We start from the raw sequence: 23,212 nt of genomic DNA on the forward strand, positions 1-23,212 counted from the left end.
CAGTGTCACCGTTACCAGAGATTGCCCCTTGTCTTTGATATATTTTGTGTGCATAGGTGTATAACGTGTATGTTTTGGTAGATCTCAGCCTACCTTTCACGCTGCCATTGATGTTGACAGGGTTGGAAATAATGAACTGAATTAAACTTCAAAGCCGCTAGGCACAGGTAATTCCCCCTTGTGAAAACCACTGCGCTTTTACGCTTGCTAACGTTACTGTATTTCTCCACTGCAAGCCATTCAAATGTGCGCATCAGTCGGCGCATCCGGGAGTTAATAACAAGTGCACCCACCTGCATGCGGAAGTGCAGGGCTTGTAGTAGAAGGTTAGAGACACTAAAACAGTGCCATGATTAATTACCTAAGCAACTAGTCTAATGGAGTATTGTCCACCCCTTTTTAACACCAACGGTAGTGTGAATGACCTTTAGTAAGGTAGGCTGACATCAGCTAAAACACACACCGTACACACCCACCAACATAACATTAATTAAAAACAGGGGCAATCTCCAGTAATGGCGAGAAGGAGGGGATTAAGGGGTTATGGTTTATGGGTTCACTGGCCTGGGGGAGAAACTGTTTCTCAGCTTGTTGGTCTGTGTGCCTGAGCCTGATCTGATTCTACCCGATATCTAACTAACAATCACTATATATTCCCAATTATTACCATTAAATGGCTCTGCTATTGCGCAATAACCCCATCAACTGGCTGGTTAGGCTGATCCCCTACTGTTGCCATCTAGGCCTACTGTTTAGCCAGCCCAGGAGGCGTGTTGCTTTTTAACAGCGGAGGAGTGCAAGAATGTGACAATGTGACCGCGGCAGCGCGAGAGAGCGGCAGTGCGGAAATAGGCTGTCTATTGCCATTCTCTAAGACAAACGCTAACCTTAACCAGCTCCTTAACAGCGCCTAAACTTAACCCTTCTAACCTTAACCAACTCCGAAACAATGCCTAACCTTAACCATGTCTAACCTTAACCTTAACCATAGAAAGAATATTGCCATTCTCTAAGACAAACTCTAACCTTAACCAGCTCCTTAACAGCGCCTAAACTTAACCCTTCTAACCTTAACCAACTCCGAAACAATGCCTAACCTTAACCTTAACCTTAACCATGCCTAACCTTAACCGGCGAAAGAATACACGTTAAAAAAAAAAAAAAAAAAAAATTATGGGATTCAAACTTGTCACCATCGCTGCCAGGTGAGCTAAGCTTCGAATGAAAATCATGGCGGATTACGACTACATAATGCCGCAAGCTATGCCGCTCCGCTCTGCGGCTGCCGCGCCTGCCGCGGGGCGTGTCGCAGCCAATCAGGGAAAATGCGGAAGCACTCGGCAGCACTCCTCCGCTGTTAATAAGCAATAGGCGCCCAGGAGACAATCACTTCACACAACCACACTATGGGGCATCAGGCTTTTCTTTACAAAGGAGGTCCCAGATCAACATGGGACGAAACTGGACTTGGACACATTTGTTTGGGATATAACTTTACCACACCCAACATTGGTGGAGTTTCATAAAGTCATGGAGTTCATGATGCAAGCTGGCTGGTAATGTGGATGCCTTCTAGCCATTACCATCCTGTCTTTAGCACACACTAACGTCAGCTAGCTAGCCAGAAACATCCCGGCGATGTGGCAGCACTTACATCGGCATTTTCTTTGTTGGCTTGGTTACCAGTGTTTCCAAGACAGGAGGGTAATGGCTAGAAGGCATCCACATTACACCCGACTGTGTTGCATCGTGGACTCCTCACATGACCCACCTGACGTCATGGCTGCTGTATTGAAATTCCGCTGTATGTGCTTTCAAAGTGAATTCAGTCAGTGTAGTCAGTGTCGAAGACTTCGATTACAATAATAATAATAATAATAATAATAATAATAATAATAATAATAATAATAATAATAATAATGATAATAATAATAATAATAATAATAATAATAATAATAATAATAATAATAATAATAATAATAATAATAATAATAATAATAATAATAATAATAATAATAATAATAACTTAATTGTATATAGCGCCTTTCATGAGACCCAAGGTCGCTTTACATAGGGCAATAACAGACAAACATGGACAGATATGCAACATTAAGTATCGGAAGCTAGAGGTCAAAGGCCATGTTAAAGAGGTGAGTTTTGAGGAGTTTCTTGAAGCAGTCCAGAGTTGTGGCATTGCAGAGTTCTGCGGGGAGGGAGTTCCAGAGGGTGGGAGCTGCCACGCTGAAAGTTCTGTCCCCAAAGGTCCACAGTCTGGTTCGGGAATGGAATCACTTTCTGAAAAAGTTTATACTGTTTTGGGAACACATTACTGATTAGCTAGCTAAGCTTTTAAACATACTGTCAGATAAACTTTTTTGCAACCCATGCTTGCCGACCGAGACAAGAAACGTTTACAATGATTGTGTTTCAGGTATTAATCCTACTAGTCATTGTTTGTGAAACTGTTGATATTGTTTTGTGGACAAAGACATGGCTGTATACAGTCCCGATGTGTCCCTGTATCCCAAGCAAATCTCATAAATATACAAATGTGTCCCAGTTTCAGCAGATTGTCCCCCAAAACGACCCGGTATATAAATGTGTAGTTTAATTCATGATGCATTTCCGTCAGACTGCTGCACTACACAAACCTGCATTGAGTGGAGCTCTCTCTCGTAATGTAACAGCGGCACAAACTTTTAAAGTGAAATGCCCTGTTGATCGTAGCTGATATACATATAGCCTACGGCCTATAACTCTAGATACATTTACATGCATAAATAAATAGATAGATAAATAAATAAAAGTATTGTTTTTACTTATGGGGTTTTGATGTGAATTGAGTCGTGCATGAAAATCATAGAACATTAGGATAAAAAATAAAAATAAAAAATGACATGCCATGAATAGATTCAGTTTACTGTAACGATTACTTATTTGTTCATGAGGAGAGCGGCTGGGGAAAAGTAAGCTGCATATCTGACTTCCTGGGGGCATGACTGTCACAATGATATACAGTGTAAGTATGAATTATACTGACAAAAATGTATGTCTCTGGAGCGTGTTTTAAATGCATTTCGGGGGTATTGGGAAGTATTAGGTGAATCAGTTTAAATTGAAAAATGTCTGGCAAAGCAATGGATTTAACTAACGTGATTAAGGAGATTAACAAAAGAAAATCAATAACGCTGGTATTTCCTGTCAGGTTCACCCTGTGAAATGTACAGCGGTGTTCCTGTCGACGCTGATAAATCATACGGTCAGATGCTGGAGTCTCTCTTTGTTGGCCATGATGATCAATCAGGACATAAGTCTTGTTGAAAAGATTTTTATGGCCTTCTCATAGGTAGTCAGTGATAGATTCAATCGCGGACCACCGCGCCAGTAATAAATCTAGCACAGATGTTGGTAGAGAACAGCGAGGAAGGGCCATCAATAAAAGGAGGGTTGGTCATTCCCTGTCAAGACAGGAAGCATGCAGATAAACAAGTTGTTGGGCAAAGAAGGCCGCCCTTTCTAACCAAATAATGTTATTGACTTTTATTTAAACGAACAACCTTTCCCATGAAAGAGTGAGAAGACGATGGCATTGGACCGCCACGTTATACAATCGTGAATAACCTCCTCTGACGTTACGAGAAATCTGCTCTGTAGTGTGTAGAGTGTCATATACATTATATGGAATATATAGAAATGCATTGTATTTGCTGTGTGGCCCCTGCAAATAAGTGTTCCTGTAAATACTGTATTTTGCACAATTTCTGTATGTTTTGTACAATTACTTGTTTGTGTTATGTACACACCCACTGTCCTCTTGAGGACAAGTAAACTATCTATCTATATATATAGCACGCATGTTATGTGCCGTACAGTACCATCTGTTCAAAGGAGGAGGATGGGGGGATTGGTTGGTATCTGTGTGCAGTCCACAGCATTGCACTCTGTCTGAAAGGTTCAATAAATCAATTGGTTTATATCTTGATGTGTATACACAGTATATATATATATATATATATATATATATATATATATATATATATATATATATATATATATATATATATATATATATATATATATATATAATAAATAATACAAGACTAGTGGGCGATATGAAACATATTAGTCACAGCTATTCACGGTTTTGGGAGCTCGGCAGCAACCACAACAAATTGCAGATATTAGGCCTAGAAACTCTTCTCTGTCTGTGGATCAAGGACCTTCTAATTAACAGACTGTCAGGCTGGGAACATCGCACCACCACCTCCTTCACCATCATCATCCACAATAGTCCCCCGGGGCTGCGTCCTCAGTATGCACTTCCACCCACGGCTCCAACACCTTAATGAAATTCACAGACAGCACGGCCGTAGTTTGATATCCAATATTAACAGCTTACAGGGAGGAGGTCCAGACACTGACACACCAGACTGGACTGTGCATCGACGGGGAGGAGGTGGAGCGGGTTCAAGTTCCTGGGAGTCCACATACAGTATGAGAGCCTGAACACCTCCCGCCTTAACCCCCCCCCCCCCCCCGAAAATCTACTTCTACCACTGCACTATTGAGAGTATCCTGACGTACTGTATTCTAGTGGTGCCGCTGCAGACGGGACGGATCTCTGTGGATAGTCGGCTCCCCACTCCCAAACCTGAGAGACATCCACTCGAACGCGTCTCCACAAACGGGCCTCTAACATCATGAAGGACCCCTCCCACCCCCTGTTTACCACCCTCGCCTCAAACAGGCTCACAACCATATGCACCTGCTCTCTCTCTACAATTACAATTTAGTAATTTAGCTGACGCTTTTATCCAAAGCGACTTACAGATTGAATCCACACAGCAATCAGTACCACCAATTTTCTAGGCTGGTCGGGCGTCGTCCTCTCAACTAAACTAGAAAAGACACCCAGTTACAATTGGCACTAGTTTGAGGAGAAATTAGTGAATGCATTTCTTAATCTTTTTCAGAATAATATATTGAACTAATTCAAGAAAAATATGTTTGTCTAAACAAGTATGCTAATTTAATCACTTATTGTAATTGTCTGCCAATAAGGTTTAGTAACATTTACCCAACTCAAACCCAATTATGTAGAGTGAGAGAGAGCGAGAGAGAGAGAGAGAGAGAGAGAGAGAGAGAGAGAGAGAGAGAGAGAGAGAGAGAGAGGAATGGAGCCTCACAATAAGATAGATTATGATTGATGTAGATACTCAACATTCTCACACATTATTTTTCTTTCCCAATACTGCCTACGCTTCTGTCAGGAATAGGCTATCCTTAATACGTAATTAGATATATAATTCCTGAGTCATGAGAAATTAAACATCGCAAGTGACAACCTGAGCCTTAGAGAGAGAGATCTGCAGCTTTTGATTGGCGCTCTAAAAATTGCAAGGGGTCATTATGTTTACCATGCATCAAACTGACAAACACGGTTCCCTCTGAGTGGGCCAGAGCGGCCGTATCACTCGCTGCGGCGCTGGAAAAATAGAACTTTTGTGTCACCCCGGCCATTAGTAACCATTAGGTGCCGAGGCGTCGCCAGCCATGATGGTAGGAGGAAAAAGCCGTGGAGTGGTTGCTGAACTCAGCAGGAAGTTTAATAGTGATTGAGAGGAAGGAGGCTTTGGCGTGATTTACGGCCTCGCTCGACTGTTATCCTTGCAGATAACCGTTGCTCAGCATGGGCAAGGCACAGACATTATCTAATTGTGAGCAACACAGGCTTGTTACCTTCTCCTCCTACGGCACCCTGAGCTTTTCTTTTCCTCCGTAACAAATGGTGAAGCGCCGATCCGCTTGCGTTCCACTTTCTGTCATCGGGGAAGTTTGGGACGACTCGCCCGCTTTGGATTTCAAGTGGTGTTGTTGATTAGGGGTGGTACGAGTAATATTTTGCCGTCGATAACGATAATGTCACGATAGACGATATCTGAAAGAAATCTACAATACATCACAATATCTGTGTAACTGAAGAAAAAATACCCATAAAAGGTAAAAATCTGTAATGATTTATTCATATAAAGATAATGTTTTCAGTCTGTTCACCTCATACCAATTATTTGTATTGCAGTAAAATGGGATTGTCAAGGAAAGAAAACGATACTTGCCGTCACTGTATCAATATAATATTGTTACGGTGATATATTGCTGTATCGACCCCCACCCCTACTGTTGATACTAAATAAGCACAGCCAGTTTCCTTACTGCACCCATGATAACCCCTTGGACCGTTCATAACGGACACCCGGCTCGCGATCTTCAGCAAAACGTTTGTGCGTCTGCTCTATCGTCTCCGAGCGCCCAGAGCGTCTCTACGTGGGATAGGAGCAGACGAGCAGAATCTCTTGTCAACCGGCGCAAAGAAACGTGCGTCTGGTGTGAACGTGCTTCTGCTAGCACCACAATGTCACTTTGGTGTCCGGTGTGTCCCCGCTGTTAGGAACACTAGTTCTTATACACTGGGTGGATAGTCTGGGAAGTAGAATAACACGAGAAGCAACCCCACCCCCTTTCCTCAACAACACCTGTTGAGGTGCCCTTGAGCAAGGCACTTGAACTCTCGACTGTTCCAGTGTTACTAAATGGTGATCAACAATTAGAAGAATGCAATTGTACTGGCAGCTCCCAGGTTTGAGTGTGTGTCCAATTGCAGGATCATGGTTGTGTTTTTAGTAGTGCTGTCATTCGATTAAAATATTTAATCTGATTAATCACATGATTGTCCATAGTTAACTTGCGATTAATCACAAATTAATCGCAATAATTTTGTATCTACCTTAAGCAGATCTTTTTCAGGTTCCAAGTTTTAATACTCTTATCAACATGAGTCAACAAATCCTTGCTGTATGCAGCCATTTAACACAAAAGGATGACCCTCATGCATTGCAAATTTGCATCAAATTCAAAACAGAGTGATGCACAAAATTACTTAAACAAAGATAATAATTTAAAACAATGAATAAAGTGTGCATGAAATAATAGGCGAAAGAAAACGTTAGGAACTTGTTACATTCACCCACACAAGGGCTGAGGACTCACACCCCGCCCCCCTCTCTCTCTCTCACACACACTCTCCCAGCTCTCTTTCTCGCTTGCCCCTTCCTCAATCTATCTCACCCCCCCCCCGCTCTCTCTCTATCTCTCACACACACACACACGCGCACGCACGCACGCACGCACGCACGCACGCACGCACGCACGCACACACACACACACACACACACACACACACACACACACACACACACACACACACACACACACACACACACACACACACACACACACACACACACACACACACACACACACACACACACATACACACACACACACTTTAAGTCAGAAACAAACATACTGTAGTATCAATGAGAGTATCAATAATACACCTGAGTGAAGGCTAGTAAAAGAAAAAAAAAATTCGTTCTAAAAAGTTAATCGTGAGTTAAAAAAAATAGTGGCGTTAATAGAATTGTGCGTTAATACCGCATTCACTTTGACAGCCTTAGTTCTTAGTCAACTTGCCCGCACCAACAATTGTAATGCTTTCACAGAAATATTGCCCTCTGTATCTCATGTAGTATTATTTATTCATCTATCTTTAACATTCTAAATAAATAAAAGTAAAACTCATGAATAGAATAGCGTTGAGTGCCAACAATTCTAAATAAACACATTCAACTTGTTGTTTATTGTGTTATTTCTCTAAAACAGTGCAGACGTTGCTGTATTTTCCACCCCCTCGAGTGTCTGAAGAAAAGAAGGCCAGAGCTGCTTCGCTTGCATTAATTAATCCAATAGACGAGACGAGATGGAGTGGAGCATAACAGACTCTCAGAAGTCCCCTCTTCCCACTGCGTTCCCCACCACACTGTGGCTTGGCTTCAAAACCAAATTTTCATCAATACTAAACAACATGGCCCCCCTAAGAACCACCAGGGTAAAAAATCGCGCTGAGCCATGGATGCACACTGAAATACTGACCGCTATGAAAGCCAGAGACAAAAAATGCTCTGAGTTTCGTAAAGGTCAGTCAAAGCTTACCAAAAGCACGAGCAGTGAACTCCAAGACCACGTGACTGAACTCAAACTAGAAAGAAACAGACTAAGAAATGACGTAAACTCCATGATCAAAACTGCTAAAAAAAATTTCATCAATGACAAAACCGAGGAAAACAAAAATAAACCACGTGAACTTTGGAAATTACTCAACAATCAACTAGGCTGCAGTAAAAAACTCAAAACCAGGTTCTCAAACATAAACATAAAGACGGACAACACGCTCATCACAGACAAGCTGGATGTAGCCAATTACTTAAACACTTTCTTCACAAACATAGCCACAACACTGGTAAACAAACTACCCTCCCACTCAGGGCAGTATGGGGTAGAACACATAGTAGCATACTACAAGAACCTAGGCGTCCACAAAGACGACTTCAAACTGGAAATAGTAACTACAGATGAGGTACTCAAAAAACTGAGCGCCCTCCAACCAAACAAGGCCACTGGACATGACAACATCCCCTCCAAATTCCTCAGAGACTCAGCAGCAGCCATCACCCCAGTCATCACACACATAATAAACCTCTCCATAAAACAGGGACACGTCCCCAAGGATTTCAAAATTGCGAGAGTAACACCCCTGCACAAAAAGGGCAGCAAATTAGACCCGGGTAACTACCGCCCTGTTTCTATCCTTACATCCATCTCGAAAGTCATGGAAAAAATAGTATACGAACAGATCGAAAAGTACCTCGCGGAAAAAAATCTAATCTACGAATTCCAATCTGGCTTCAGAACATCCCACTCCACTGACACATGCCTTCTCTACTTGAACGACCACATCAAACAAGAGGTGGACGTGGGCAAATACTGCGGCATGGTCATGCTGGACCTACAAAAGGCCTTCGACACTGTCAATCACACCATTCTGATTGACAAGCTAAAAGCAATTGGTTTTGATAGTTTATCAGTGAGCTGGATACAATCCTACCTGGAGGGGAGGGAACAGATGGTGGAAGTAAACGGTACCCTATCCCCCCCCCTCACAGTGAGCTGTGGTGTTCCACAAGGAAGCATACTAGGACCGCTACTATTCCTAATTTATGCAAATGACATGTCGTCAGCTTGTGACTGCAACTTGTTCCTGTTTGCGGACGACTCAGCCCTGCTGGTCTCTGACAAGAACAAGTTACAGGTTGAAAAAGCCCTCAGCTCGGAACTAGGCAAAATCTGCATATGGCTCGCCGACAACAAACTATCATTACACATGGGCAAAACAGAGTCCATTCTCTTCGGTTCAAATAACAAACTCAGCAAGACCGACGGCTTCTCGGTTACAGTGGGTGACAATATTATCACAAGGAAAGATGAAATTACCTACCTGGGTTCCATCCTAGAGGCTAATCTTTCCTGTGACAAAATGGCATCCAATGTAATAAAAAAAGTCAACCAACGAACGCAATTCTTGTACCGGATCTCCTCTCTGGTAAACAAGAATACCCTGAAGACTCTAGCAGGAGCACTCATTCAAGGGTACTACGACTATGCTTGCACCTCATGGTACCAAAGCACCTCAAAGGCACTAAAAAACAAATTACAAACATCTCAAAACAAGCTAGTCAGACTACTACTTGACCTGACTCCTAGAACCCACCTCACCCCTGCCCACTTTGACAACCTAGGATGGCTTAGAGTAGACGACAGAGTACAGCAACTTGCAATGGGCCTGGTCTACAAGATACACTACGCGACCAAGGTACCCATGTACATGTCAAAATACTTCCCAAAGGTCAGTGAATACCACGATCACAACACCATAGGGAGCTCCACAAATCATGTAAAACCCAGATTCGGCTCAAACAAGGGACTAAACACGTTTCGCAATTATGCCACATCAATGTGGAACGCCCTACCTAAAGCTGTAAAGGAATGTGAATCACTACCCACCTTCAAAAACACTCTCAAAAAACACCTACGTGAGACTGCAATTCGAAACTGGCCCCTACAAATGTCCTAACCTAGTTGTACAGTAAATGACCAAGTAAGGCTTTGTCAATATTCCAATGTACAGTGTAAAATGTGTGTGTGTCCCCTTCCCAACCCCCCCCCCCCCCCCCACCTCCAATGTACAGCCCTCACCCAACCCACCCAACCCCACCCCACCCAACCAACCTCCTCCAATGTACAGTTTCTATGCCAAATGTATATACACTCTTTTTCTGGACACTTTTGTATCACAAACAGTACTGTATTTGCAAATCTGATATGTCATAAATGTATAGATGTAGCAGTACTGTCTATCTGTATGTCATGTATGTCATATATGTTATGATGAATTGAAAATGGGGGACCCTGATGTAAACAAGACGAAAGTCTTTCTCTGGTCTGCATCCCCTTAACAATTGTATGTATTGAGCTGTACTGTACTGTACCCATTCTGCAATCTGTTAATAAACTTTTCAATCAATCAATCAATCAATCAATCAAACCCGAGGCCTGATATTGACCAGCTCGGGCCCCGACCTTGCTCTCCACGTAATACGAGAAGAACACAGGGTGTGTTCATGGAACCTGATATGGTTTTGGAGACTTGGAAAAATGATCTTCTCTCAGAAAAGGGGGGGCATACAAGGTTTTACTTGAAGTGAGGTGAATAACGCTCATAGGGTGTCTTTGTTTGTTTGATTTTCTTTTTTTTACTGTGTCAGGGGTTATGTTGGCTTTGTTGTTGGCCAACAGAAAGACAATGTGTCAGTGCCATTGTGTAGCCTGATCTTGCTTAAAATATGTAAATAAAGTACTTATCGAGCACAGAAAAAAGGTACATATTATTTCCTATATGGCTATTGTATTTTACGTTATGTTATAGCCCATATATTAATAACAGTAATATATATATATTGACGTATTTACGAAAATGTACAATGTGTATGTATTACAAATAAGTACATAACATTTTCTGATAGCCTCACCCAAACCCCAACCCTAACCGTAACCACACTGTTACCTTAAACTGACCATAACCCTCGAACCCTAACCGTAACCCAAAAATTAACCATTATCATACATTTATTTGCTGTGTATTAGGTTGGATGGATGGTTTATTCTCGCCCATGACCACAATCATCACTCCTGGGTGCCGTGTTTGTTTTGGACCTTCATCATGTTAGCCTGACTTAGCACAATGAATGGAAGCGGACATGACCGGTCCAACTAACACCTCTCCCGAAGGCTAACCGGTCATGTCCGCTTCCATTCATTGTGCTAAGCTAGGCTACCATGCAGCCAGATAGCTTTCTACTGAACGCACAGAGAGGAAACTGGTATCTATCTTCTATCTTGTCTCTCTCTGGAGAAGACGGTAAGCACATTTCCCAAAATGTTGGCGTGTTCCCTTTTATTTTATTTTTGCAATCAATCACTATTTTGTTATATCAGCTGGCGATAGAGTGGCAAAATACACATACATTTATATACAAATGTTGGAGATTATTACTTTAAATGAATATGCAACTATATTGTTTGGCAGCAGATGTATTTGTTTACATCATATTATAAATTGTTGCTGTACACTAGGAAGAACAGTATTCCCTGAGGCACATTTTCACAATGTGAAATTGAAGGCATTTTGAACGAGGGCCGCGACAAGTAGAAAATAACTGCAGTATATATCATAGTGAAATAGGAATAGCAATTAATACAAAGATACTAATATGCACTCAGAGAGTGAAGAACTCAAGTTCGGCACTGCAAGATGAACAATACCAAGTACCCTTAGCCACCAGAAGGGTACCCCTCCTGCTGGCGTGAATATTAAAGGCAACCAACTTGTGTTCAGCTTTTCTCTGATTGGCTACGACCCCCCGCCCCCTTTTGCCACGCGCGGCAGCCGTCCCTGCAAGCGGCAGAGATCCCAAATGAAATGAATGGCGCGCGGAGCATAATGTATAATGTTATTTCACAGAGCATAATGTATAATGTTATTTCGCGGAGCATAATGTATAATGTTATTTCGCGTTTGTAATGTCATAACATCAGTGTAGGCTGCTGACTGATTAATTACAGTATAATGTTATTTCGCGGAGCAGAATGTATAATGTTATTTCGCGTTTGTAATGTCATAACATTAGTGGAGGCTGCTGACTGATTAACTACAGTATAATGTTATTTCGCGGAGCATACTGTATAATGTTATTTCGCGTTTGTAATGTCATAACATCAGTGGAGGCTGCTGACTGATTAACTACAGTATAATGTTATTTCGCGTTTGTAACTTCATAACATCAGTGGAGGCTGCTGCTGACTGATTAACTACAGTATAATGTTATTTCGCGGAGCATAATGTATAATGTTATTTCGCGTTTGTAACGTCATAAACCAACTACCAGATTCACTTGTCACTGTACATCAGTGGAGGCTGCTTAGACACATAGCCATAATTTAAGATATAGTTTATGCATTCGCAAATATGAGAGCTCTGTCATTGATGTGGGTGGTGGCACCCTGATGTAAAAAAGTCTACAACTCTCTGCCGCGCGGCAGCTCTGTCATTGAAGTGGGTGGTGGCACCCTGATGTAAACAATTCTACAACTCTATGCCGCGCGGCAGCGCGGTCACGTGGCCGTGTGGCCAATCAGAGAAACGCTGAACGGAAGGCTGAACACAAGTTGGTTGCCTTTAATATTCACACCTCCTGCTGACCTGTTGTACACAATCTGTAAGTTGCTTGGATAAAACCATCAGCTAAATGACTAAATGTAAATGAATGAATGAATGAAAACTTTATTTAACAGATTGCAGAATGGGTACAATACAGTACGGCTCAATACACACTGAACTTAATTAATGAATTATCATTAATTATACATGGTGTCCGGCCTCATAGAGACCAGGCAGAGATTGTGTGACAGAGGGGATTGATCCAGAGAGATTGATGCAAAAGAGGTTTTCGCATGAGGTCTTGGTGGGACAGTTCTCAGATGCCCTGTAGGGTTATATGATATTGACCATATTCACACGAGAATACGGTCAATAGACTTCTCTTCTGGGCCATTTTCAAAAGTATTCCTCCACCTTCGCCCCACCATACAGTAGCCTACATATTTATTCAATATATGTAATGAAAAAATCCACAAATGTGTATTCACTGGCATATTGTGTCCCTCCATGCATTTGTTTCATGGTCTATTCCACTGGCAAACACAGGGTGAAAAGTTGGCTGGAGCCCTGGTCAGAAATATTCGGTTTATTCGAGTTTTACATAAATCCTTCGCTAATCTCATCCCTCTTCAATGTCTCCACTATTGAAGACAGAAATATATGAGGTTTTCTTATAGACTAGACATGTGCTGTCAATGGCTGACAGCGGGTATATCTCCCGAACAGCTCTGAATTCTCGATCCACCTTTTGTGACCATGCTCCAAATGCGAGCCATTGCGGAGTAGTTAATGTTTTTATTTTATGAGAATAGCGCCACCCATGAGGGAAATCGCCGCCATTGGTGGAAATGGGATCAGGGGATACACAAATCTGAGCATTGAACGTTTGGCCTGATGGTGGTGCTAGAGGAAATGTCATTGGGTCACCAAATTCAATCGAATTATTTATCTCTGGGGTCGTGAATGTGCTCTACAAATTTGAAAAGATTTGAATGAAAGCTGTTAAGAGATACACTAATGTGAAAATGTTATGGCCAGTACAGAGAGACTCAGAATGAGCTTCTATCCCCAGGCCATCAGTATGCTCAATGACTATGTAACAACCCATGATCTACACAACCACATGCACACACTCACTTTTAAACAAACACTCACCTTATTAACACATTGGGTGTCACGCCCCTTCCGGGAATTGAATCTGGCCTTGCCGCCCATTAACCCCATGTAAACGCTCACCTTGTTTGTAGAGCTAAACCTATATTTTATATTATAGCTATGGGTCTAATAACACCGTCGATTGTCAGTGAGTTGCTTCTGGTCAACGTGCAAAAAACAGATAATCTTTTTCATCCGTACATTTCCGATTTTATACCGTTTTGAATATGAATATAGTTTGGGTGCTTCTTAGTAATCCCAGGGAAAATAGCGTTTTAGTGGAATCCACGTATCATGTTGTAATTTTTCGCCTGATTATCGAATCTTCCTGAAATCAACGCTAGATTATCGTTATTATCCTTCCTCATGCACCCATGAAATGTGGTTTAGAGCGCCCCCCCCACCGCCACCAACGGTAAACAGCACAACACAGTCCACACAGATAGCTTCGATCGCAGGAGAAATTATTATTATTATTATTATTAAAGTAAAGAAATATCAGATCAACGTAAGCTTGGATATATAGTGTTCTTACCTTGTCTCTGATGTAATGCAAAAAAAATAATCCAATTATCTGATCGTCATTTGAAGTACTGGGCGCGGGAGTCCGTGCCACGTTATTCGGCATTTCATATGAACGAGGGGTGGGGGCAGCCTCGTTGATGTATGATGGTGACCGCTTGGCTCGCCGGAGTATTTAAACCCCGCCAGCATGGCTCAGCTCGGCCCAGAAAACAAACCATATAGTTTCTAATGGGGTGCAATAGCTGCCACGTAGATCTATGCTTCCAGCACTCAAGCACTGGGCCACATAAGCGTAGCACTACGTGAACGGCACAGGAAGTGTTAACACTCACTCACTTTAGACACTTTAAGGCCATGTCGACACTAAAATGATTTTGGTCTGTTTGAAAAGAGTTGAAGGAAAGGTCTTCGAGGTACGCTAATTCTACAGTTGAACGATTGGCCTGATAAGCGGTGCTAGAGGAAAGGTCACAGTGTCACCAATAGAGTTCACCCTCTAGGGGTCATAAAGGATTTGAATGAAAGCTAATGGAGTTAGCCTGGATGTCATCCAATTTCCTGAAGCTAAATAGCAAGAAGACTGAGCTCATGGTTGTGGCCAAGCAGTCACTGCTCCGGAAGGTTGGAGACCTCCTCCTTGAAGTGGATGGCTGCCTAATCCACCCTTCCCCAGAAGTTCGCAACCTGGGTGTCATACTGGACTCCACCCTCTCCTTTCATTCCCACATAAAAACAATAACCAAATCAGCTTTTTTCCATCTCAGGAACATTTCCGGACTCCGGCCATCTCTCCCCGACTCCGTAGCAGAGACTCTCATCCACGCGTTCGTCCCCTCCCGTCTTGACTACGTAAACTCTGTCCTCATAGGGCTACCCAGTAATGCCCTGAACAGGCTACAATATGTGCAAAATTCTGCTGCCAGGGTTCTCACCCGCACCAAGTCCTGGCACCACATCACCCCCACCCTCATCCACCTCCACTGGCTTCCAGTCAAGTCCTGCATCAATTTCAAGATCCTCCTCATCACCTACAAAGCCCTTCACTCCCTTGCCACCCGGTACCTAGCGGACCTCCTCCATCCCTACATCCCGCCCCGGAGGCTGCGGTCCTCTGACTCCGGTCTCCTCTCCATCCCCATCACCAACATGCGGACTGTTGGTCCCAGAGCCTTCTCTGTGGCCGCACCCACCCTCTGGAACTCACTCCCTCCAAACATCTTTAGTGCTACATCCCTGCAGTCCTTCAAATCCCAACTCAAAACCCACCTTTTCACCAAATTTGTAAATGACTTCCTGATTTCCTTTTTTTTTTTTTTTTTTTTATATTTTGTTGTTACGTTGTTCCCTGTCAGCCTCCCTTAGCTGTTACGCGCCTTGGGTCTCCTGAAAGGCGTTATATAAATTTAAGATATTATTATTATTATTATTATTATTATTATTATTATTATTATTATTATTATTATTATTATTATTATTATTATTATTATTATTATTATTATTATTATTATTATTATTATTATTATTATTATTATTATTATTATTATTATTATTATTATTATTATTATTATTATTATTATTATTATTATTATTATTATTATTATTATTATTATTATTATTATCACATTATCACACAAGTTTCACATTATTTGTTTCATGGTATATTCCACTGGCAAACACGAGGTGAAAAGTTGGCTGGAGCCCTGGTCAGAAATATTCGGTTTATTCGAGTTTTACATAAATCCTTCGCTAATCTCATCCCTCTTCAATGTCTCCACTATTGAAGACAGAAATATATGAGGTTTTCTTATAGACTAGACATGTGCTGTCAATGGCTGACAGAAGGTATATCTCCCGAACAGCTCTGAATTCTCGATCCACCTTTTGTGACCATGCTCCAAATGCGAGCCATTGAGGAGTAGTTAATGTTTTTATTTTATGAGAATAGCGCCACCCATGAGGGAAATCACCGCCATTGGTGGAATTGGGATCAGGGGATACACAAATCTGAGCAGTGAACGTTTGGCCTGATGGTGGTGCTAGAGGAAATGTCATTGGGTCACCAAATTCAATAGGATTATTTATCTCGGGGTCGTGAATGTGCTCTACAAATCTGAGGTCCGCATCTGTAGTGCTACATCCCTGCAGTCCTTCAAATCCCAACTCAAAACCCACCTTTTCACCAAATTTGTAAATGACTCTTCCTGATTTCCCTTTTTTTATTTATTTTTTATTAATATTTTGTTGTTACGTTGTTCCCTGTCAGCCTCCCTTAGCTGTTAAGCGCCTTGGGTCTCCTGAAAGGCGCTATATAAATTTAAGATATTGTTATTATTATTATTATTATTATTATTATTATTATTATTATTATTATTATTATTATTATTATTATTATTATTATTATTATTATTATTATTATTATTATTATTATTATTATTATTATTATTATTATTATTATTATTATTATTATTATTATTATTATTATTATTATTATTATTATTATTATTATTATTATTATTATTATTATTATTATTATTATTATTATTATTATTATTATTATTATTATTATTATTATTATCACATTATCACACAAGTTTCACGTTATAACGTGATAACTTATTGTTTTAACATAAAACGCTTCACGTTATAATGTGATACCAATTTATCACTTTATAACGTGAAACGTTTTATGTTAAAAGAATAAGTTATCACATTAAAACGTGATACTGATCTTTTTTTCTGTTTCTGGTGTGGCAGCAATACGCTTCCGTACTAGGGGTCATGAATGTGCACAGCACATGTTTCAATATTCTAATGAAAGCTACCACATTAACATGTAGGATCTGAGGCAGCGGCGGCGGTCGGGGTAAATCCATAATATTCCAGACACTGTCGTTCGGGGATATAATTATCCAAATGGTTCATTGGATCCGGGCCTATATTTTTGTATAAGCTATGCGGCAGAGCTTAAATACAGAGGAAAAAAATGTATTCTTTATGTACTCTGTGTATTCGCACACAAGCCAAAGGAATCTTTCATCTTGAGGCATGCTGCTGAAGTCTTTTCTGGAACTAATGAATGGTAATCATGTTTATGCTCCGCAGTGAATGCATTGCCACAATTAGGCGTTGATGTATTATAGGACGGGGTATTCATTCCGCAAAGCCACGCGGGCCATTAGAGTTCATTTATGTGCGTCGGAGACAAAACTGTCAGCGTTATGGGCCTCCACGGCGCTGCATGATGAAGCCCCCGGGAGAAATGCCACTTTTCTAACCTCCGCGCCCTGCCCCCCCGTGTCCAGGTATTATCCAGGTATTATCCAGCCTTATCCTGTTTTTTCCCCATTGTATTTATTTGGCTGGCAGGGGCTTTTCTCTCTTTTTAAGATTGTCTCAAGAAAGGGTCCGGGGATCCCATCTCCAAACACAACTGAGAATCAGTCAATTATTTTCCAAGCTGCGCCGCGGCCGCGGGATTAAGTGACTTAGGAGTGGCAGCCACAGACGGTGTCCTTCCCTCCCCGCTGCCTTTAGCCTCGGAGACTCCCACAAAACAGTGCGGCGCGTCAGGGCTGATTGCGGCAGCGCTGGGGCAGATAAGTCAGTCTCACCATTATCCTGTGTAAGCTAAGAGTGCCAAATTACAACTTCAGCCTTAAAACCCTGCAGAGTTTTGTTACCAGTGTCTTAAGCCACCACAGAGAAGGGGGGGGGGATCATGGAGACAGAGGAGGCTGGTGAGGCTTTGATAGAACAAAAGGGGACGAGGGTGTGCATGCGTCGGGTGGGCATGCTTTCTGTCGGAAATTCAGTTCGGGCTATAGGGGGATCCTCTATCTTTTTATTGCTGTCAGCATCTTCCCTTAGCCCTCGTAACTGTGATGCTCTGACAGCTTTTACAAGAGCGATAATTTAAATGCATTCCTACCGGGTCATCGATTCTCTCTCCCTCCCCCCGACGATGTGTGTCTCATGTGTGTGTGTATGTGTGTGTGTGTGTGTGTGTGTGTGTGTGTGTGTGTGTGTGTGTGTGTGTGTGTGTGTGTGTGTGTGCGTGCGTGCGTGCGTGCGTGCGTGCGTGCGTGCGTGCGTGTGTGTGTGTGTGTGTGTGTGTGTGTCTGCTGTGGAGATGTTAGTCTCACACATGTTGGCAAGGATCCAATACTGTATTGTTGCCTTAGACTATTAATATCCAGAAGCACTGACACACTGTCTAAAACAAGGCAATTATGAGATTAAAATGGCAAGGCTCAGGCTCCAGGGGCAATGTGAGAATAGACAATCGGTGGTGATGGCCAGGCCAATATAGTATAAACCGTGTTCTGCTCCTAACACCACTGCCCCCTATCTCTCTCTCTCCCTCCTCCTCCTCCTTTCCCCATTTAATCTCTCTCACATTCTGTCGCTCCCTCCATTTGCCACCAATTCAATTTCTCCACAAGCTCTTTACAACGTGATTTACGACGTCTGCCGCCTCCATAAATAACGGCAGGAAATAAGGCTCTTTACCTTGCCCACGTACTGCGGGTCTGACCCCATGTACTCCTCCAGCACAAAGAACTGGTTCCACACCCAGCCCCTCTTGACGCGCTGAAACCCGGCCGCGCCATTCCGCGTCGGGCCCACGAGGCTCCTCGGATGCTCCCTCCCTGGCCTGCTCCTGCTTAGCGGCGGCGCGGGCGGGCGCAGGGGGGAGACCGAGCCTTTGTCAATGAGAAACCAAAGGAACAGCAGCAGGCAGTTCCTTGTAAGCATTGGCGGTCTGTGAGGGTTGAGGTCCCCGAGCTGAAGTCCAAAGACGGGAGCCGAGCCACGCCGGGAGAGCCAGGAGGAGGGCGGATCCTTTGCCAGGTGGGGGGATGGGGAGGGGGAGGAGGGGGGGGGGGGGGGGGGGGGGGGGAGAGGGGGGAAGGAGGGGGGGTGGGGGGGGGGGGGCAACTGGGCGTGGCAGGGCAGAAAAGCAGCCACCTGCTTCGGGGTCAGGCGAACTGCTCAGCGATTAATGGAGCTCATTACCTGTAAGACACAGAAGAGAGAAAATTAAACATTAGTTATCTCTCCTCACCTTCACTCCGGATACACGCTGACGCAAAGGAGGATTACGATTAGAATGACCAATTACCAGGCTTTACATGTAAATTTAAACAAGGTGGTATGAAGATCTAATGGAATGCAGAGTGAGGAAAAGGTGTGAGTCAGGAGGTGTTGGTGAAAAGTGATTCTGAGATTGCAAAGTGTATGCTGTATGGTTCCAAGCTGCTGTATCCCTCTGGGGGGTTCCATATTAAAGGAACACGCCCAACCTTATGGGAAATGCATTTACCGTCTTCTCCAGAGTCAAGGGGAAATATAGATACCAATTTCCTCTCTGTGGATTCAGTAGAAAGCTATCCGGCTAGCCTAGCTTAGTACAAAACAATGGAAGCGGATGTGGACCCCTAGCCTAGCTGTTGGCCAAAAACACCTCTCCCAGAGTTTTAAGATAGACGAGTGGTCTGTATGGATCCGCTTCTAGTTTGTGGTTGTAAAGTTTCATGAGTCTGTGATGAAACATTTTATACAGTGAAGTCAAGTTTAAAAAAAACTACTATTAAATGGTTACTATGGGGACTAACATCATCACATATGAAAACAATTGGTCTCATTCGATCCACATGAGTCTCAGATTGCATCCCCATCCCCAACGTATGCAATTCCATGACTGTTTAGGGACTCCAGTATGCGTAAATAACACATTTGTACTGCATGCAAAGAACTGCATGGTGCTTGTCCCACCTGCATGGGATTAGCAAAAAGTGCGCATTGTGCAAAAAAAAACTTTTTCATTCAGATATATCAGGGTGAAAGGTCAAGGGACCCCTTTTAAAAATGGACATAGACCACTGCACCTCCGCGTTATATTGAGCTCATGGAGGAGAGAGCGGGGGGAGAAAATTGATGAATGTGGATCCACATTCATTAATTTTCTCCCCCTGCTCTCTCTCCCATGATTTCATGGGAGAAGTGTTGCGGTGGTCTATGCCATATTTCCCCTCGCCAAAATGTAGCCTAACTTTGGAGCACTATTTAGCCCCCTTCCCAACAAGCTAACGTTACATGGGCTAGGTGGTTTTTTTTTTTTTTTTTTTTTTTAACACAGAGTTAAACAAAAGTAAAAATTAAAAATAAAAAGATTTAAATACATATTAACCATATTGTGAAGGAGAAGTTAGAAGCCTAGGGGCTTATTGAGAACTTCCCCTGTTTTGTAAAATCAAGCATACAAACATATTATTTAAAAAATACCAGTAATACATTCAAAAGATCTGTACACAAACATGCATACACACAGTACATACATGCATATACTGTATACATAATAATACATATAACCACCCACCCACCTGCCTACAAACCTACCCACCCACATAACCAAATGCATACCTACACGTATGACCTGTTTATCTATCTACTACTTTTGGATATGAGCATTTTTTTGTAGTTTGCTTTTAAACTAAGCAGAGGTGGAGATTTCCTCAGCATAGGATCAGCTGCATTCCAAAGATTGGACCCTCTATACCTCACTGAGAACTGCCTAAGTGAAGTACCACAATAAGGTATATGCAGGTCCCTGGACTTGAAAAAAGTATTCATACCATTTGGTAGATTGTGATGATCATAAATGCATTTGTACACAAATATACATATCTGTAAAGAATGAACCTCAGACACAGTCAGAATGTTTAATTTCTTGAAAAGAGGAGCAGCAGGTTGTCTAGTTTATATCAGTATCTTCACTCTAACTCTAAAACTGAGCCTTCTGCAGCCTCTGAAAGACCAGTTCACTACCTCTGAACAGAAACACTTTCAAGCCTGTGAAGTGCTGTGTGTACTGTATGTTTATTGAATAGTATGTCCATGAAGGAGTAAGGAGACGGAGCGATCCATAACATCCTCCACTATTCGCTTTTATTTCATCCGACGTGGATTCTGTGTAGTGGGACGCCAGGAGCAGTTTCTGTAAATTCCGTCACCTTTGTTTTTTTCAGCAACTCTTTCAGGAAGCGAACGTGCTTCGAGAACAATGTTGACACGCTTCACGCGCACGCGCAGCCATCTGTTCATGAAAGGAAGGTTCAAATGTCTCATACAAACAGTGCAAGGAAGTTAATCCAAAATCGATAAATGAACCGCCAATGCAAAGTGTCGTGATCCTAATGATCTCTTTTTTAAACTCCTACTCTTTTCACTCCTATTTCTCCTGTGAACAAGCACAGCCGATTTGGTAACCAGCTGCCACGGAAGATTGCTCCTCTCACTGTGGCCTGTAATTTGACTCCTTACACGTTCCTTGAAATAGGAAACTTTGAAGATTAACCAACCTACTGTATAATCCAGCTCAAAGGCATACAATTGATTATTCCGTGTGCTCCTTCTTTCAGTTTGTTATAATCTACTATATATGCATGTATATACCAATGAGCTGCGGTGACGAGATATAGAAGGTCATATTCTATTTTCTGGTCAAAGATTAAATTTAGTTTTGGAAGGGTTTGGATGCAATTTTGGATGCATTCTATTCAGAAAATGCATCAAACGAGACAATGTTTATTTTCAGCCAACTCTGAAACATACATCTAGACTGTTTCAATTATTATATTTAATTATATATTGTCTATGCATGACAATATAGCTTCTCATGTTATACAGTCTGTGTCTGCAAAGCTATATTTAGCAGGCATATGTGGACCGTCTCCTGCTATCATGTTATGAGGAAGTAATGACTTTGCTATACATTCCACAGTGTTGATATATAATTATATCCATCAATACCATCAGTCTCAAAATAGTCAATACATTGATTCAAAATCCCTAGATGGGAACAATTATATAAACACAATTTTATTGTATCAAAAGATTTTGCCTACATACCTTTTAGGGTATATCTATATATATGTGTGTGTGTGTGTGTGTGTGTGTGTGTGTGTGTGTGTGTGTGTGTGTGTGTGTGTGTGTGTGTGTGTGTGTGTGTTCTAATCTAATCAAATTGTCACCTTAAAATCTAAAGTCGGTGGATGTGACAACTAAGTTCATAAATATGTTTTTGAGGGATTTGTTACAAGCAAATAATTATATTTCTTCCTGTGGGTGTCAGCTGATTTACAGATAGCAGAGTGTATGATGACTTCAATGATAGGTGAAAGATTTTTACTAGGGCGGGCCTTCAAAATTTTCTACAAAACGGCTGATTTTAAGAACTCTCAAGAATAATGGAACAACAATAAAACAAAGAAACTTTGACAAAACCAAATTAATCATTCATGTTTACGGTGAAGGATTATCTTGCTCTAGGACTTTTCATGTCTATGGTAAGTTGTGAACGGCATCGACTGGCTTCTTCTGATGATAGGAGAACAAACCCTGACATACCCACCCATACACCGACTACAGACGCCACCCGGAGAAGGTGGGCAGCGAGATAACGGGGGACATTTAGGAAGCAGCCGTGACCGCTGTGTGAGTCCACAATGCAACACACACATATAGCTCTTCCTCTGTGGTCACAGGGCAGCCTGCTGGAATGCAGACACCTTCTAGCCACTACCCTTCTGTCTGCCAAAACATGCCACTGCCCTAGCTAGGGTTGCCAACCGTCCCCGTATTAAGCCGGGACATCCTGTAAATTAGGCTAAATTGATTTATCTCATCGGACTTCCCTTGTCCTGTATATAGACTGCCAAATTGTCTTGCCATAATAGTGATATGGAGAGGAGAGTGGCGGAGAGACGATGAGAGTGGATAGTGGAGAGTGGAGAATGGAGAGTGGAGAGGACAGGAGATAGTGTGCTGTTGTTTCAGAACCACGGACAGCGCTGGTTG

At 42.2% G+C, this 23,212-nt stretch overlaps 1 protein-coding gene across 1 annotated transcript in view; it reads right to left on the bottom strand.

Moving 5' to 3' along the window:
* Positions 1-19,108, bottom strand: part of LOC311238080 (cadherin-12-like) — a gene marked incomplete at both ends in the record, with an annotated part of 187,865 nt that extends 168,757 nt beyond the window's left edge. Inside the window, one exon of the mRNA XM_084326050.1 lies at positions 18,863-19,108. Within this exon, the coding sequence (XP_084182176.1) occupies positions 18,863-19,108 (246 nt within the window). The remainder of the gene's footprint in view (positions 1-18,862) is intronic.
* Positions 19,109-23,212: the final 4,104 nt, after the last annotated feature.

This window comes from Notolepis coatsorum (assembly GCF_963971535.1).
Source record: "Notolepis coatsorum genome assembly, chromosome: 12".
In the NCBI taxonomy this organism is placed as follows: Eukaryota; Metazoa; Chordata; class Actinopteri; order Aulopiformes; family Paralepididae; genus Notolepis; species Notolepis coatsorum.